The 14,523-nt window shown below is 41.6% G+C and overlaps 2 protein-coding genes across 21 annotated transcripts in view; one reads left to right on the top strand and one right to left on the bottom strand.

Annotated features, from left to right (window-relative positions):
- Positions 1–7,170, bottom strand: part of MFSD8 (major facilitator superfamily domain containing 8) — a 150,843-nt gene extending 143,673 nt beyond the window's left edge. The window contains exon 1 of the mRNA XM_015071789.3: positions 7,128–7,170. The gene's annotated coding sequence lies outside the window, so the exon portion shown is untranslated. The remainder of the gene's footprint in view (positions 1–7,127) is intronic.
- A 136-nt stretch (positions 7,171–7,306) lies between these two features.
- Positions 7,307–14,523, top strand: part of LARP1B (La ribonucleoprotein 1B) — a 125,722-nt gene continuing 118,505 nt past the window's right edge. For 3 of the 20 annotated variants that reach the window (XM_027065914.2, XM_027065905.2, XM_027065875.2), the window contains exon 1: positions 7,507–8,451. In XM_027065914.2, coding sequence (XP_026921715.1) covers positions 7,944–8,451 — 508 coding nt within the window. In that variant the 5' untranslated portion in view covers positions 7,507–7,943. Of the gene's footprint in view, positions 7,470–7,501; positions 8,452–14,523 lie in introns of those variants that run through there. The other 17 variants (XM_027065928.2, XM_027065921.2, XM_027065881.2 and 14 more) reach the window with 11 other exon arrangements.

Raw genomic sequence — 14,523 nt, 5'->3', positions numbered from 1 at the left:
TTTTTTCCATTTCCTCACTGGGTTATTTGGTTTTTGGGTGTTAAGATTGAGGAGTTCTTTATAGATTTTGGATACTAACCCTTTATCTGATATGTTGTTTGCAAATATCTTCTCCCATTCCATCGGTTACCTTTTAGTTTTGCTGATTGTTTCCTTCACTGTGCAGAAGCTTTTTATTTTGATGAGGTCCCAGTAGTTCATTTTTGCTTTTGTTTCCCTTGCCTCCAGACACTGTTGAGTAAGAAGTTGCTGTGGCTGAGGTCAAAGAGGTTTTTGCCTGCTTTCTCCTCGAGGATTTTTTTTTTGTTTATTTTTTTTTAACGTTTATTTATTTTTGAGAGAGGGAGAGTCAGAGCATGAACGGGGGAGGGTCAGAGAGAGAGGGAGACACAGAATCTGGAACAGGCCCCAGGCTCCGAGCGGCCAGCACAGAGCCTGACGCGGGGCTCAAACTCACGGACCGCGAGATCATGACCTGAGCCAAAGTCAGACGCTTAACGGACTGAGCCACCCAGGCGCCCCACCTCAAGGATTTTGATGGCTTCCTATCTTACATTTCGGTCTTTCATCCATTTTGAGTTTATTTTTGTATATGGTGTAAGAGAGTGGTACAAGTTCATTTTTGTGCATATCACTGTCCAGCTTTCCCAGCACCACTTGCTGAAGAGAATGTCTTTACTCCATTGGATATTCTTTTCTGCTTTGTCAAAGGTTAGTTGGCCATATGTTTGTGGGTCCATTTCTGGGTTCTCTATTCTGTTCCATTGATCTGAGTGTCTGTTATTGTGCCGGTATCATACTTTCTTGATGATTACAGCTTTGTAGTACAGCTTGAAGTCCAGTAGATACAATAATTTTTCATGTTTTACAGATGGAGAAACAAAATCACAGAGGTTAAGTAATTTGCCGTTTTACTGTTAGGAAGTGGCAGAGCTATCATTTGAACCCAGATAATCTAGTTTCAGTTTAATCACTGTGCCACTGTCATTTTTCAAACTGTACATTATGATCTGTACCTATACCATGAAATTAATTAATTTTGTGCTTTTTAAAAAAAGTGAAATGGAAGAGAATAGATCACATAAGAGTGTGTTCACTTAGTAAAAATAAGTAGTGGTTTGTGAAACTTCTGATTTAATTGTACATATCAACTCATGAGGTATGAAAGCCACTGCACAATGCATTCAACATCTCTGTGTAAGTTCTGGAACTGACCAGTTCACTAGTATATCCCCAGGGTCTAGCCTAGTTACTGAACTACAGTAAGCTTTCAGTGAATATTTATTGAATTGATTAAAATAAACCATAAGTATTAAAAAACTGATAAGAAATTTTCCTAATTTCTCTACAAAGCTTATATTTTCTGATGTCAACCACTGAAGTTCATCCAAACTTGAATTTAAAGATCTTGCCTTTTGGGGGCACCTGGGTAGCTTAGTCGGTTAAGTGTCTGACTTTGGCTCAGGTCATGATCTCACGGTTCACAGGTTCAAGCCCTGCGTCAGGCTCTGTGCTGACAGCTCAGAGCTTGGAACCTGCTTCAGATTCTGTGTCTCCCTCTTTCTCTGCCCCTCCCCTGAGCACACTGTCTCTGTCTCTCAAAAATAAACGTTAAAAAAAAAACAAGGTCTCATCTTTGTTGCACTAGTATTTAGGACGCTATACAAATATTAAATATAATTGGATAGTAGAAAGAATTCAGACAGATTACTAACCCTATTGTTTGAAAGTCCTGTTATTTGAAAATTGAAAGAGAAAAAGTTATATTATCTTGAGCTTATAGTTTTAGTCTTTTTAAAAAAGATTAAATATTACTTCCTATTATTTGTCTTATTGCAAGTTATTATAAAAGAAAGAAGACTAAATAGTATGATAGGAAAGACAGTTTTGAGTATCAATCTTAGCTATTATTGGCTGAGAGTTCTTTTTTTTAAATGTTTGTTTATTTTTGAGAGGGAGAGAGAGAATATGTATGGTAGATGAGGAGCAGAGAGAGGTAGAGAGATGATGTGAAGCGGGATGTGGGGCTGACAAACCCGTGAGATCATGATCTGAGCCGAAGTCAGGCGCTTAACAGACTGAGCCACCCAAGCGCCCCTGGCTGGGAGTTCTTTTTTTTTTTTTAATGTTTTTATTGTTTTTATTGTTTTATTTTTGAGAGTGGGGGAGGGGCAGAGAGAGGGAGACAGAACCCAAAGTAGGCTCCAGGCTCTGAGCTGTCATCACAGAGCCCAATGCAGGGCTCAAACTCGTGAACCCTGAGATCATGACCTGAACTGAAGTCAGATGCTCAACTGACTGAGCCACCCAGGAGCCCCTAGACACTTAAACTTTATTTAGAGTTCCTACTTGTATTAAACTAGTCTATTAAAACATACCTAAAAAGTAAAGAGAGCATCCAGTTTGGAACAACAATCTGGTTGAAAAGTACCCTAGATTTGTTTTGAACCTATTTTTGCATAGCAAGCACAGTGTTTTTACCTGTTTGTATAATAGAGTAAAAATTTCTAAAGGTGCTTTTATGCTGTGCCTAGGATTGATATTTATTTACTGAAAAAAGGGTGCAAAGCCTTTCAAACATACATTAGCATTGATCCTGCCTTGAAGGTTAAAGATAATTGGAAGTATGCAATATTTATCTGAGCATTCAGCTCATAAGGAAAGCTATTATTCCGATAAACAGGGCCCAAAGCTCTATGAATTGAAAGTAAGGATGGCTCAGTACATCTTGCTAAAAAATCAGTCTTTTCAAAAGTGGCTATTTTATAAGAAGTTAAAAAAAATCTCTGGGTTCAGTTTTGTGAGAAACAATCCCACTGACCCAATCAAAGGCCGGGCACAGACACTGGGAGCACAGTGAAATGAAGCTTTAATCAATGTTCTTGCAAGAGTATATGTCTGATGGACAGGCATACTTGGGGCAGTTACAGCAGGCAATTTATCTCCTAGTGTGAAATACCCTCCCTCGATTCCTCATTGGCTGAGTACTAAGAGGTTACAGCTTTATGGGGAAGTCGCCTATGCCCATATAAGGCAAAAAATAGTCTGATTGGAACAAATGTACATTCCTTGAGGTGATGCAGAGACTTCAGTTCTTTAGCGCTTACTCATTGCAAAGCCCGAGAAAAATCAGGCTGTGAAATGGAGAGGGGAAGAAGAACCAGGAAGTGAAGTGTCTAAGGGTTTGGGACTCCATTGTGGAGGGGGGGTAAGTTTATACATATTTCCAATAGGTTGTAAACCTATTGTTAACTAGACAGCACAGCACTAAATAAGTATTTCTGAAAATGAATCATCTCACTTCTCACAAGTTTTATCATCTCCTTGGACTTCCTGACTTTGAAATAATTTATATCTAATGCATTCTTTGAAACTTCTCTAGCATACACTACAGCTATTTGTACATTGTGTTTTTACCAGCTTGAACCTAAATTGCACTGGTAATAATAATAAAGATCTTGATGTTCTCATGGGATTTTAATTTCCTAAGGCACCAGGGGGAGGGGGAGAAAAGAGTGGGTTCAGTCATCTGATAATACATAAGCATAGTCTAAACAGGAAAAACAAGAATCATCTTTTAAAGGCTCATTTGAACAATGTACAAAGTTTGTATAAGGATAATTACTTTAGGTGTTTCATAACTTATGAGGGCCCAGAGAACCAGTCTCCCTTCTTTGAAAAGATAACCCTATAACCTGTTCTTGATTCCAGTTTTCCACCAGAAAAATAAATAAATAAATAAATACATAAATAAATAGGGCTTCTAATCTCAGTAGTTGGGTAAAATTAGGGTCATTTATCCTGATTAAGTCTGGCTTTAAAAGCAATAAAAATAGGTAGTATTGGGGCGCCGGGGTGGCCCAGTCGGTTAAGCGTCCAACTTCAGCTCAGGTCACGATCTCACGGTCCGTGAGTTCGAGCCCGGCATGGGGCTCTGAGCTGATGGCTCAGAGCCTGGAGCCTGCTTCCGATTCTGTGTCTCCCACTCTCTCTGCCCCTCCCCCATTCATGCTCTGTCTCTCTCTGTCTCAAAAATAAATAAACGTTAAAAAAAAAACAGTATCATTGAGCCAAGGTTTTTTGGTAAGCACTTTACATGTAGCTTTACATGGTAAGCACTTTACAAGGTAGCTCATGCAACCTTTACAACAATTTTATCAGTTAGGTCTAAGTGAAGGCAGAGAGGCCAATTAAGAGGGTATGACGTATCATATAAGCATGGTGGCATCTTGGAGTAGGATGGTGACAGTGGAGAAAGCAGAACTTGACATTTAGGAGGTACTGGTCTTGGTGAGTGCCTAGAACACTGCCTGGCAGAAGCTTGAGAAATATTTGTAAACTAGTGAATTATGGAGAGTGAGGGAAAGGAGAGGTTAAAGGATAACTCCTAGATTATATAGACTGGAAGGTGGTGTCATTCACTAAAATAGGGAAAAGATACTTCAACTTGGTTAAAATATGTACGTCTTTCACGTTCTTACTAACTGGCTCTCCCACCTTAATTGCCTTGATGGCAGTGCTTTGAACCAAACAGCTTTGTTCCTCCAGGCTAAATGGGGACTCTACTCACGAGAAAATAATCCACAGAATGGATAATAATTTGGCTACAAAAAATTAATTGAGCCAATCTTTCTTCCTTGATTTTCAACTAAGAAGCAGTGGATGAATCTGGCAATTAGCAGCAGAGGCCAAATGACTTAACATAATGGAATTTCAGCAAAGACAAATTGGGTCAGTCAAGGTCCCATCAAAATCAGATGGGAGTCGCCTGGGTAGGTCAGTAGGTTAAACATTCGACTTTTGATTTTGACTCAGGTCATGATTTCATGGTTCATGGGACAGAGCTCCACATTAGGCTCTGCAGTGACAGTAAGGAGCCTGTTTGGGATTCTCTCTCTCTCTCTCTCTCTCTCTCTCTCTCTCCCTCTCTGCCGCTCCTGTGCTCTTTCTCTCTCAAAATTAATAAATAAACTTAAAAAAAAATCAGACGATGGGGCACCTGGGTGGCTGTCAGTTGTGTCTGACTCTTGATTTCGGTTCTGGTCATGATCTCATGGTTAATGGAATCCAACTCCCCATCGGGCTCTGTGCTGACAGTGTCGAGCCTGCTTGGGATTCTCTGTCTTCCTCTCTCTCTGCCCCCAGCCCCAACCCCTAGGTTGCATGCATGCACTATCTCTCTCACAAAGTAAACATTAAAAAAAAAAAAAATCAGATGGAGGTACCTGGCTGGTTTGGTGGAGTGTGCAACTCTTGATCTTGGGGTTGTAAGTTTGAGTCCCATGTTGGGTGCAGAGATTACTTAAAAATAAAATCTTAAAAAAAAATCAGATGGAAAGGTTAAACTGCATAATTTGAATAGAGTTATTAAAAGGATGACTTACAGAGGTACAGCATAAGAGTCAGGGAAACCAATGAGAGATAATGCAGTGCCCCAAGGACTACCAGTTATTAATAGGCTTGAAGGGACAAAGGAAAGAACTGGAAAGATAACTGAATAGAGAGAGTGCAGTTAACCCTTGGTGAATATGGAATTGACCAGCCTGGGGAATATGGACTACGACCCCACTATCTTCTGGCCTCCAATCTCTTGCATATACTTCCTACTGCCTGAACCCATCGAGATACCAAGGACTGTGAGGGAATTCATTAGTGCAATCTGGACAGATCATTGCAATCTGGCACAAAAGGAGGCAAAGAGTGGAGAGGCAAATAGAAGACAGGTAAAGTTGTTTCCAAGAGGCAGCTATGTGGAAATAGGAGTTATTAATATGTGTTTAAAAGAGGGACAACAAATTGACAACTCCCTTCACTGACATTAGTGGCACTGTTATTACAGTGAAGATCTGAAACACCAACTACTGAATCTTTAGAGACCTTTTGAGTACACATTTACCCTCCAGTTCTTCTCTTCCTGCAACCACAATCTAGTTCCAAAAAAGTCCTCCTGTGTTTCTTCAATAAAGCACCTTTATAATTCACTTAAAAACAAAACAAAACAAAACAAAACAAAAACAAAACAGCAGCAAACAAAACTACCAACCATGGTTAGGTAGCCCATATGAATCTAACTTCAGACACCATTCCACATAACCTTTTCCTCAACAGAATCAGTCTTTAATCCACCTGTATTGAAACAGATAGTAAAATAGAATGTGTTCTCTCAGTCACTTCCAGTGTGAACTTGTTGCTGACCTTTTGTAAACAAAGCCAAGTATTACCTGGCAGGACTCCAAAAGGCTGATTCTAACAGGAAGAGCAGCTAGTTGATAGTTAACAAAACAAGGCTTTACCAATAATGGAGCTAGTGAAGATGGGGCCTCCTTGGAAATATAAGTACAATCCTTATTCAACTGGTAATGGGTCCTGAAGGTTGCTCAGGGTCATATAAATTGGAAATTAATGTGACTGAAGGGAGACCCCCTGGGAAAGGAGTCCCGTACAAGCTTTCTGCCTAGCTTGTCAGCTCTCAAGGAAGCTAGGAGGGACCCATTGCCAAAGTGCATACAAATGGCCAGGTACAGTTTTTTTTTTTTCTTGTTTTTGAGGGAGGGGTGTTCTTTGGTGAAAAAATTTTCACTTGGTCAAACCCATTTTCAGCGACCTTGCACAGGAACATAAACATTAATTAACTTATAAATACATGCCTATGAAACCAATATCATCATTCACTGAATGTGACTGACAAGTAGAAAGCTCTTATTGGATTTAATCAATACGTATTTGTACCTTTTAAAATATGTCCATTCCAGGAAAAAATATTAGGAAACATGGTTACTTTGTAAACAAGTGTTATCTCTACAAATCAAAGGAACTTGTAACAACAACAAAAAGCCGGCGAAATACTAACCATTTGTTTTCCTCAAGAGCATTTTAAATGTATTTCAGTTCGAGGGTTGGAAATAAGGGTGGGGAAGTGCACTAAACCGACTCCCTGGGCAAAGGTTTCATAAACAGTTACCTACAAATTACACAATTTCCATTCTGGACGTGGCTCGGGATTAAAAGGGATCGCAGCGCCCCAAATCCTCAGGGGCAAACTTTCACGGGGCGAAGGGTCTAACGCAGAGTCCGGGACCCCGGACCGCAAGAAAATCACCCCAGGGTAGGTGGCGGAGACTACCTACCATCCTCTCCCGCCGCGGTTCAATTCTCCGTCAGGGCCTGGGGCACAAGCGACCGCCCCGCCCCCCCACCCTCCGGCGCCACGTGCGTAGCCCGCCCCGCCCCTCGCCCGCACTCTGCAGAGGGCGGCGCCAGGGCGCCGCGAGTCACAGAGGCCCTGTGCGCGCCCCGCCCCTGCGCCCACAGTCGGGGCTGCGGTAGCCCGCGTGCAGAAGAATCATCCAGTTTGCCTTCCCTCCCCCTCGGCTGGCCGCTGGGGCGGGGTCGGCCCTTAGGCCGGGCGTTACCCGGACCGGCTAGTCCGTCAACCACCGCGGGCAGCCTCCTTGCTAGGGCAGGAATCGGTGAGTAGCCACGTCACGCTCCTTCGGGAGGCCCCGCCCCCGCTCTGCCCTCTGGGACCGCCCCCTTCACGCCCCCGCCTCCGCCCCCTTGTGCAGTTACCGGCTCTAGGGGCACGCGCCTCCTTGACTCCGCTAGAGGTCCTCCACCCCTGCTTGTAGTGCGTCCACCGCTGCCCACGCCAGGTGAAGGCTCGCGGCTCCCGGCTGCGGCGCCTGGCGCTTGTTGGCTGGCTCGGGGCGTGTGCCTCTGAGGCGAACTGGGCCGGCGGGCGGTTAGCGCTCCGTTCCGCGCGGGGAGGGGCGGCGGCACGCCGGGCGCTTGTACGGCGTCGGCCGACACGGGCGGCGGTGGCGGCCGGGTTCTCGGGTTTTCTGCCCCAGGCCGGAGCCAGTCGGTTCCCCGGCGGAAAGACGGGCAGTCGGGCTCTCTGGCCCCGGGCTCCCCCTGGCTGGGGTGGCTGGGGCAAAGGGACGATGTCTGCTCGCGCCCCGGTGCCCGGCGCTCACTCTGGGGAGGAGCCACCCACGGTGACTGCTGAGAAGGAGTCGCTGTTGGTAGCGGCGAGTCGGCAGGCCGAGCAGCTGTCCCCGCCCGATCGGGAGGGCAAGGAGGCGGCGAGTGAAGAGAGGGCCGCGACAGCCATCAGCGCGGGGACTCGGGGAGAGCCGTCGCCGGCGCTGGTGCTGGGGTACAGCGTGCCCCAGGCGGCCGTGCCCGTGAGACCCCTGGCGCTGCACCTGGCGCACAAGGCGCGCGGGCCCGGGGGCCCCTTCGGTGGGGAACCCCTGCCACCCTTGCCGAGGGACCTGCCCAGCGAGGACGTCCTGGAGATTGAGGCGGCGGCCGGCCCTGAGGAAAAGCTGCAGCCGCCGCCGCCGCCGCCGCCGCCTAAGGAGAACCCCTGGACCAAAAAGCCTCCTCAGCACCTGTCCACTGCCGGGACGGGACTGCCGCCGTCCCCACTGGAAACCCTGGAGGCAGGTCTGTGGTTTTTGCGGTGGGCGCTGGGATGGTGTGTGCAGGGATGATTTGTTTGGCTGTTGAAGGACTGGGGGAAGGGCAGGCCTCCTTTCCCTGTCAGTCGGAGGTATTTCGTTCCAAGGTGTCATTCACTTTGCCTATTTACATAAATGGACATCTGGGAAGGGAGCGGCAGGAAGAGGTGGGACCTCAGCTTCTCCTTGACTGGTGGGGGCACAGCGGGAGTAAAGTAGCTGAGCTGCTCGCCTGGCGCGGCCTCGTTTGAGTTTGCCCCCGTCCCCCCTCCCCTCCCCCCCCACGTGTTAGTGACTTGGGGAAACTAGGTAGATAATGCAGTTCATCCTATAGAAAAGTTTTTGTGGACTTTTGGACTTGTAAAAAAAAAAGGGGTGAAGCAAGTCAGAGCCAGGGGATTTATTTATAAGCAGTGGAAGCGCCATTGTAGTTTTTTTCATTGCGAAATAATTGATAAGCTGAAAATCTCCGTTTTCAAAACAAGAAGTAGTGATATTAAGTATGAGACTATACAGTAATTGCCAACAAAATTGTGGTGGGAAATAATTGAATAGCACAGTTGACATGAGAGTGGGTTGCATGTTAGGCAAATGGGAGTCTTCGGTTGGCAGCCCTCCTCTTCAGAGGAGGTTAGATTAAGCCTCAGCATTTGAAAGCTGATCAGTACAGTAGGGCCCTAGGTGCTTTATTTTGGTTGTAGTTTTTTTTTTTTAAAGTTTAAGTGGAAAAAATAATACAACACAAAAAGCAGTGTCTCCTAGTTTTGTAAATTAAGTCTTAGTAAATCAATAGAACTTTTAATATAGAAATTACAGCTGTTTACTGGGAAATCTTCACTTTTTCTTAAAATTAAAGGTTAACAATACAATGGGGAAAATGTGAGTGTGTTTACAGGGCTGTGAGAATCAAGTGAGTTCAAGAATATGGCATAATTATAAGGTAATTAAAATGTTTTAATTACATTTATATTGCAGGTATAAACATTTCTTCAGAGGAAGTCCAATAGAGTGAGATGTTAATTGATTTTTTTTTAGCCTTTGCATGGTAATACTACTCATTCTTTATAAATGTTGACACTTGCAGAAAAAACTATTTAAAAATTTGCTCTAAATTTAATATTACCACCATTCTCTTCTAGCTGTAAAGATCTATTTATTCACTATCACTAACTGAAGGAAACAAATCTTAAAGCATAATGTCCATACATTTAGCGAAGGGAAAGAAAGCCTTAATGAATCATAATGGACCGTTCAACCTCGCTACTTCTAGACTTGTAATTGTAATTTATATTCAGTGAATTAACCAAAAAATGAACTGTCTTTTGGTTGTAAATTATTTTGACAGGTTTTTAAACTTTTAAGGTAAGACTTAGGAATTTTAATTGGAAATGTCCTTTTGAAAACAATTTAAGAGTTTAATTAACTTCAGGTGCCTTCATTGGGGATCTTAATCTTTATTGGAGGTTAAGAACAAGGTAATGCTTGAGGTATGTTGTGGTTCATGGCAATTTTGATTTTGCTGATGTCTCTCTGTAGGCAACTCTTCCTATTCTTGGAATCCTGTGCCTACAGGAATACTATTCTTTACTATTTGGAGCAGTAATTTTATAAACTTCCCAATACTGACTCTAAGCTGTTCTACCACAACTTCTGTTTGTAGTCATAGTGTAAAGATTATGGTGTAGAAAAATTGCACTGTTTTGAGAGACTTGGGTTCTACTTCTGGCGATTTTACTGGGCATTGTAAATGAATGAAATGAATGTATTCATCTCTTCCAGTTAATATAAGAGTGTCATCTATAATCTGGGTGCCTTGGCTTCCCATTTTCCTAAGCATATTTGCAACTTAAAGAACAATAAAATAGCAGAGGACCTTTAAGGTTTAGAGTAGGTGCAAACTAGGGATAATCTATTGGTAGGGAGCCTGTGTAATTTATCCTACAAACCAGGATACTGTAGAGAGGGAAAGAGAAGGATATTAATTATGCTGGAATAACAGACTTAAACCATGCTTGTCCTGGCCAAACCTGGATTTACTGTTACCCTCTTAATGAGGTACAGGAATTCCATCCACAAAATTTTGCCGGAAAGTTTATCATCAGGGATAGAAACATTATAGGAAATGAAGGGGATTATCATGATTATTATTCATGATAATCATGAATTTTCTCTGTTGAAACTGCAAGTGAATCATTCTTGCTTCTTCAGCCTTTGTGAGGCACTTTATTCCACTTGTAGGATGATTTTGGCCTGTGTATTGCTGTTTCTCTTAATCTAGGTGAGGCCTTTTCAACCAAAGCCTGGCCCACCTGAGACACCTAGAATAGTGTCATTGCAGTCTTGAATTCAGTAAGCAGACCCAAAAGAATTGTCTCCAATTCTTGTTTAAAGTAATTGTTTTCTTTTTTAAAGTAATGGTTTCTTTTGGACACCTTTATTAAAATTACAATGTGGGTTTTATTAATCTCTTACCTGCTGCTATCACTGTATTTTGCATATCAAAAATCAGCTTTCTAGTATAATTGCAGTTCTTTTACTCAACGAAAACATGGTATATAAAAATACTGATTTGTCCATCTTTTTTATCCTTATTCTTCTCTGACCTCATCAACTGTCCTTTCTCTTAATGTCTGCTTCCTAGAAACTTCAAATAAGCTTATTGTTACTCTAATAACATTTTAAGTAAGTTATATGAATGATACATAAACACAGCCTCCTTATAAAAACAGAACTTTTGATGTCTCCTTACATATCCTGTTTACTGATATTCAGACCTTTCCATGCAGTTCCTTCTAAATATAGTGTTTTGTGTATGTTTTTAAAACATCATCATCCATTTTTCATTTAAAGTATTGGTTGAGCCCACCAACCAGGCATGGGGGGGGGAGGTGCCTGGCTGGCTCAGTCGGTAGATCTTAGGGTTGTGAGTTCAGGCCCCATGTTGAGCATGGAGCCTACCCCCCCCCCCAAAAAAAAGGTAACTATACAATAAGTGAGTTTTTAAAATTAAATTTTAAAAATTGCTGGCAAGGAGCCCATAAATATAATTGATATAGTTCATTTAGCCATTTACCTATTGGTTGACATCTTGGTTTCAAACAGCATTTTTATTTTATTTATTTTTATTTTTTTAGAAGGAGAGCTTGAGCTGGGGGAGGGAGGGAGGGAGAGAGAGAGAGAGAGAGAGAGAGAGAGAGAGAGAGGGAGGCTCAGCCATGACTGAACTTGCCCCCCCTTCCATACCCAGCTCCACTGACTCAATCCCATGATCCTGGGATCATGACCTGAGCCGAAATCAAGAGTTGAATGCCCTTAAACGACATTTTTATACATATTTCTGGTATACACGTCTGACTTTCTGTAGGATAGATGATGAGAACTGGAATTGTTAGGTAACAAGATATTTGTTGACAAGTTGCTCTCTAAAGTGACTACAAATTGATAGTCCCACTTTTAGAATATGAGAATTAAATAGTTTTAAAAATGTTTTTTAAAACATTTACTGTAGTAAAATGGCATTTTACTACAATTTTCCCTTAAAATTAGTGTAATGTTGGTAACAGTGCATTTTCTTTCTTTCTTTCTTTTCTTTTAAGTTTATTTCTAACAGAGAGAGAGAGTGCGAGCAAGCTAGGGAGGGGCAGAGAGAGAGGAAGACACAGAATCCCAAGCAGGCTCCAGGCTCTGAGCTGTCAGCACAGAGCCCAAAGCGGGTCTCGAACTCACCAACCATGAGATCATGACCTGGGCTGAAGTCGGATGCTTAACTGACTGAGCCACCGAGGTGCCCCAGTGCATTTTCTTAATTAAAACTTTGCTAATGATTATAGTCATGAAAAGTGAGTAAAGTTTTTAAGTTTATTTATTTTCAGATAGACTCAGAGAGCATGAGTGGGGGAGGGGCAGAGAGAGAAGAGGAGAGAGAATCCCAAGCAGACTCTGCACTGTCAGGGCAGAGCTGGATGCTGGGGCTCGAACCCATGAACCATAAGATCATGACCTGAGCCAAAAGCAAGAGTTGGATGCTTGACTGACCGAATCACCCAGGTGTCCAGGATTGGGACTCTGGGCTCTTGACTGACTGAGCCACCCAGGCAACTCTAAAATTATCCCTATTATGTTACACTCCCTGCCCCTGCAAACTACTTAAATATCCTACACATCTCTCTATTGGTTGTTAACATAAGAAGAGAGTACTTAAATGGGGAGGGAGCCTATAATGTATCTGGTCTTATCCTGCCATTCTAGCTTTTTGTTTATGTTCTCTTCTTTGTACCCTGTGTTTTGGGTGAAGGCCCTATTTGCTCATCCTCAATCTCTTTAATTCTTTTCTCCCCCAATTTTTATTTAAATTCTGGTTAACATATAGTGTAATATTGGTTTTAGAAGTAGAATTAGTGATTGATCACTTACATATAACACCCCGTGCTCATCATAACAAGCGCCTTCCTTAATACCCATCACCCATTTAGCCCACCCCCCACCCGGTTTTAATTCTGTTTATCCTTGAAAAACAAGTTCATATGCTGACTCCTGTATGTAGTCTTCCTTGGTCTCACTGAGCTACTCTCCTTAATAGTCCACAGCTTTCTTACAGAAATTACCCCTAAGTGTCTTGTAATGGGATTACATATTCATGTTTTTATCTCTAGTTCTAGTCTGTAATGTTCTTTGAGGCAAAGGGTGTCTTCTTGATGTTTGTATATTGTCCATAACGATGACTTTCATTTAAATGGTACTCAATTTGTGGATTTTATTATTTTGAAAAAAATTTTGACCTTTTAAAATTATGATTAAATGCAGTCATGGTGTAAGATATCTTTCTTATGGGGTTAGCCATAGTCTGCCTTTAAAGAACAGATTATACCAGCAACTCTCATTTTAATGTGCACAGGAATCCACCATGGGTCTTTTTAAAATGCAGATCTGATTCTGTAGGACCTGAGATTTCTGTATTTTTAATAAGTTCCTAATTGATTCAGTGATGCTGATAGATCAGTTTGAATAACAAGGGATTTTAGTCCTAATGAAGTATAATAAATAATAAGTATCTGTTAACAATTAAAGATGTTGCATTTACCTGACTGGGTAATACTGTTGCAATTTTCATTTCCAGTGTTAAAGCTCTTAAAATGAATTGTTTTCCTTATTAATTTAGAATTATTAGCTTATAGATTCCCAGAGTTAAAGAATAACATTTTAAAGGTACTGGAATATTACTCAAAAAGTTGCACTGATATAGTGTCTCACCAGTGATATTTGAAAAATGGGAGATATGAAGATCATACACCATTCATGTATGTTAATATATACTTGAAAACACTAGTAGTTTAAATTTGTTAGGTTTCATCTGTTTGGGAAAAAATGTATTTTAAATTTTTATGTACAAATTTAAACGCACAAATATGTTTTAAATTTGTTTTTTAATTTTCTAGGGTTGCTTATGTTTTCTCTAAAAACGCGAAGGGCAATTTCCTCCATTTTAGTTAAAAATAGCCTTTTGTAGGCTTGTTTTACCTGTTCTCCCTATGTGTATATAAAATTATATTTAAGACGTGATGGACTATTTCCATGTTAATGCATATAGATTTATCTTGTTTCTAAAACTTTTACATTCTTTTGTTTAGATATACTATAATATAACTATACCATGTTAATGAATGTAGATATAGGTTGTTTACTTAAATATGATTATATCAGCAAACTCACCAGTAAACATACAGACATCATTGTACCTTGTCTTGCTTCCCAGGTAATTTCCCAGAAATAGAATTGCTTTATTAAAAGATACATGTTTTAAGTGATAGATTACACATGTCATTACGATAGGTAAAAAGTGTTTTATTTTACATTTCTTTATTAGTGCAATTGAATGCCATTTCATATTTGGCCGTTTATATATATTTATTAAAAAAATTCTTTTTAATGTTTATTTTTGACAGAGAGAGAGAGAGACAGAGCATGAGTGGGGGAGGGGCAGAGAGAGAGGGAGACACAGAATTCAAAGCAGGCTCCAGGCTCTGAGCGGTCTGCACAGAGCCTGACATGGGGCTCGAGC

This window comes from Acinonyx jubatus, chromosome B1 (assembly GCF_027475565.1).
Source record: "Acinonyx jubatus isolate Ajub_Pintada_27869175 chromosome B1, VMU_Ajub_asm_v1.0, whole genome shotgun sequence".
Taxonomy (NCBI): Eukaryota; Metazoa; Chordata; class Mammalia; order Carnivora; family Felidae; genus Acinonyx; species Acinonyx jubatus.
This window is presented reverse-complemented; position numbering and strand designations above follow the sequence as displayed.